This window comes from Leptopilina heterotoma, unplaced genomic scaffold (genome assembly GCF_015476425.1).
Source record: "Leptopilina heterotoma isolate Lh14 unplaced genomic scaffold, ASM1547642v1 Lhet_161, whole genome shotgun sequence".
NCBI classification, from domain to species: Eukaryota; Metazoa; Arthropoda; class Insecta; order Hymenoptera; family Figitidae; genus Leptopilina; species Leptopilina heterotoma.
The window spans coordinates 2,131,293-2,135,669 of NW_025110876.1; the positions used below are offsets into that span (position 1 = coordinate 2,131,293).

Consider the following 4,377-nt stretch of genomic DNA (forward strand, 5'->3'; position numbering starts at 1 on the left):
GATCACAGGCAATGATAAGAATTGCTTCAACTGCGTATAAGACTCGCTTCTCCTTCTCGTTCTGTCTTTGTCACATACTATCTCACTCATTCATTCTCTTTTCTCTCTCTCTCTCTCTCTCCGACCCTTCTTTCACTGTACAACAAATTACTACCGTCTCGCAGTGCCGAGACATAGTGTCATTGTTTTGTCCCTAGACCACACGAATAGTTCCTATATACATATATTATCATATGGGGAAGGACAAGAATTCTTGTAGATTAATCTGTGAATGGAAAATGAAAGTTTCCTTCAAATGTGTATATAGAGTCTTATATAATGATTCACTGGCGGTTTTGTATTTCAGAAAATGTAAGGAATATTATGATTAATCGTTTATTAACTTCCAGTTAGTAAATATTTATTGCTATTGCAACAGTGGCTTAAGTCAATTATTGGCCCAAGCCTTGAGTTAAAATATCAGTTCTAAATATTAGTCCAGAAAAATAATTTTCTATTTTATTGAGAGCCTTGGAGCGATCACGGTTAAATATTTTAATTCGAGGCTTTCTGCAATTTCAATTTTGTGCCAATATTGGCAACAAATAATTCTTGTAGTAATTTTAATCGGGTCCCAACTTGACAATGACTAGGACATGGGAAGAATCATTTTTGAATCTTTTTAGCCGAGCAGAACTTTGAGATTGAAATAAACGTACGATAGAAGAAGGCATGTGTACAAATTCACACGTGTCTTTTCGGTACATGCGAGACTCGCCAATCTGAGTATTATGCGTATATACTTGATTATACTGGAAAGATAATCGAGAGCGGACAGCACGTACGATTGCCCGATTCGAAAACGGATAAACGTGTTGTTTAACACACCTACACTCTCTCATTCTTTCAGACAAAAATGATTTTTAAAATCATTCCTAAAAAAATACCAAAGTTCAAATGTAGGGAGAAAGACCATGTCCTATTGGAAGCCAAGCTTGAATATAGGACCCGATAGGGGCCATAGAATTAAGTTCTACCTGAGCTTAATCGCACTATGGGGCATACAATCAGGCCTAGTTAAACGCTTTACTCTATCGTGGTTACAAGATGAAGCCAAAGAAAAAAATTAACTCAAAGAGGGACCATAAATAGCCAGACTGGCCACGATATGGAAAAGCGTTTCATTCTAGATTGGCACCAAGCTTGTCAGTTTCTACACTGTGCCGAAAAAACCATTTTTCATCCAGAGAATTTGGCAAAAGTCCCAAACTAGGCCCAAATCAGGCAGGCGGTTTCAAGACAGATTGGAGCCAAATTTGTCAATTTCCACATGGCTAATAATTACAATAAAAGAAAAACACAAGTAAAAATAAGAAAAATTATCTCCACGCCATTGTTTGGACAATGTTAATAATTCCCTATCACGCAGCATACCGTGATAAAAAATTTCAAGAATTTGAAATTCGAGATAAATCTTTTTCATAATTAAGCAAAATAATAATGTTGATAACAAGTCACAACTACAGAATTTTTGTGGATAAGATAAAAGTGTAAAAAAACGAACAAAGCAAGTCTTTAGAAACTTTAATCTTTCTGACATTGACGGACGAACCATCGTCATCAGTGTGCGGTCTCAAGAATATAATAACATTTTACGCGTCTTCATAAAAATCATCAGGTATCATGAAAAAAAAGAAACAAACCAGTAGAAGAAAAAAGAATTGCAAAGTTTTTGAGAGCACCAAATACCACCACAAATGAGAGGACGGGAAAGAGTGAAAAAAGATCGTAATCATTACTTTTCTGTGTCCTGCCACGTTCTGAGAAGAGCGTTCAAGACAGTATGAGGAAACGTCGACCATGAATTATTCATGGTTGTCGCCAAACGATCACTATAGTGTGTTGCATTGCAACTTGCGGGTCTTTTGCTCACAAGAAGGGAACCGCTTCCTTTATCAATCAGAGATACAAAGCGATGAACAAATTCGTATTCGAATAATATGTTGGATTTATATAAAGTATATTGTGCGCGTTCATGTTTGCCAATGCCATTTTTGGTATCGAGAAAGAGGAAAGAAAACATTTTGTATCAGAGAGATTTATAATCTTTCATTTAATTATTACAATGAAATTACACTGATGCAATGCTTTAAATATCGATAGAGAGTGGAATTTATGGGTGTTAGAGTGTTGCCAAGATTGACCCGATGTTGACTCAAGCTTGAGCCAGATCAGGCATCTCTATCAGGAAATGAAGCTCCTTGCCAGTTGTGGCCCTGGTCAGGAAATCCACATTTTCTCGTCGCCCTGATCTGGATCTGATCAGGAGAGGCGTTTCGTTCCCAACTATGGCAAAAATATGTGAATTTCTACACGAGACATCAAGAATCAAAAATTTTAAATGACTGACCAAGGCATACTGGCTGCACATTGGTCAAACATTAAACCAATATTGCCCTTGTAGAAATTGCCATATTTTGCTATAGTATGAAGTGAAACGCCTGGTAGACCAGACAATGTTGATTTCCTGACCAACTGGGAACGTGTTTCATGCCTTGATAGGGATGCCTGATCTGGCCCCGATTAGGGACATGGCAAAATTTCTACACGGGTGGTGACAGTTTTATCTCGATCTTGATAGATTTGTCCGATTCCCGTACATTCCCCTGAATCCAATCGCCCGAATAGACAATAACCCGAATCAATTTCCCCGAATCCTTTTGCCCGAATCCAATTACCCGAAAACTATTATGCCCGAAAAATTGTATATAATGAAAACACGTAATTTTAAACAAATATATTCTTGTATATATAAATGAGGTTAATGAAATAAAAAAAATTCAAGACAGTGAATTATAATTGAATATTGTAAGATAAATTTTCCAGAAATTTATAATGACTGTCCCAGATGAAAGAAGCAACAACTTAACGGAATATTGGGATATACAGAGCAGCAAGCATTAATAATGGCAACTTCAAAGTCACTAACGATTCTCTGAGGTCGACAATGGTGGATACCATACGTTGCAGCCATAGAAGCAATTGATCTAAAAACAGCCTCGTACTGATCAGTTTCCTTCGATGATAGGAGAGCATATACAAATGGAAAGGCGATCACAGTAGGTTCATTTCCTCTAACATTGGGTTTTAAAACCTTGCCCATGACGGTAAACAGCTGCGTAAAAAGTGAAGGCGAAACTTTAAAAGTACCATCAACATACCAGGTATCACTATCAGCTAAACGTTCCAAATTATTGCGTGTAGAGAAAACTAATACGCGACCCTCTCCGAAAGCAATATCATCTCGAGAATCGTACATAAGAAAGCGTTCGTTTGAAAATGTTTTTTTATAAGATTCAGGCAGTTCATTCAAGTCTTCCAAACTTTTTGGATTTGGAGGCAGTTTGCGTCTCCTTTCTCTTCTCATGGTCTTTTTTAAGTTCTCTCTTTCCGGAAGTTGTGCTAACACTGCGGGACTCAAATCACACAGATTTTCGCGTACGATCTGTTGTAGAAAAAAAATGAAATTCGTATAAATTTTAAATCGATTACATTTTTGGTTAAGCATGTTAAGAGAAATAAATTTTTATTTTATTTATTTTTATTTTATTTTAAATACCTGTTCTGGAGGACATTCAGGGTGCATCTCAGCCTCCCGTTTTAAGTTTTCCATCACAACTTCAGCTTTGGCTTTATCGTGATTAGTCGTGTGCGCTTCATGCGGAGATCTCTCTGGACCTTTTAACACAATTAAGCCTCTAGCACTTTCTTGCGTGATAGCACGCGCTCTACACTCTTTTCGTCGGACGTATTCGCAATCTTAATATTTAATGTTATTTTTACCTGATTTCGATTTAATATAAATGTAACCTTCTAATAATAATTTCCCTCCTACAATTCGAGGCTGTGACATATTTAAATCCATTTTAAATTAAACTGCTATTTATAAAAACTGAAAATTTAGACTCAAATTTACTGCGTGATTAGTTCTACACTTTCAAAATTTTGACGTTAGATAAACAAATGATTTTCAATTGTTTCACATATACATTTAGTTTTATTTATGCTTTTGTTCCGAGCTTCAAGTCGAATAAAAATTTAAATTTAAATTCGGGGAATTGTATATTCGGGCGTTTGGATTTGGGGGAATGTCCATTCAGGAAAATATCTATTCGGGCGTTTGGATTCGGGGGATTGGTCGTGTACCGCAAGAATCTAACGATAACGTATTTTTTTATGAGTCAGAAAAAGAATTTAAGCCTCGATTAAAAATTGCTCTTTGATAAACTAGAAACTTGGGACAATATTGCCCCAATATAGAAATAAAACATTCGGCTTGGTTTCTGCATTCGCAAACTTGGGCAATTATTGGCGTTAGTATAAAATCAATAAAATTGG

The 4,377-nt window shown here is 36.2% G+C and overlaps 1 protein-coding gene across 1 annotated transcript; it reads right to left on the reverse strand.

Annotated features, from left to right (window-relative positions):
* Window positions 1-2,869: 2,869 nt before the first annotated feature.
* LOC122498936 lies at window positions 2,870-3,976 on the reverse strand. Its single transcript, XM_043606937.1, has 2 exons — window positions 3,599-3,976; window positions 2,870-3,484 (listed from the first exon to the last, which is right to left on the reverse strand). The coding sequence occupies exons 1-2, from the start codon at window positions 3,650-3,652 to the stop codon at window positions 2,870-2,872; spliced, it is 669 nt and encodes a 222-aa protein (XP_043462872.1). The 5' UTR covers window positions 3,653-3,976.
* Window positions 3,977-4,377: the final 401 nt, after the last annotated feature.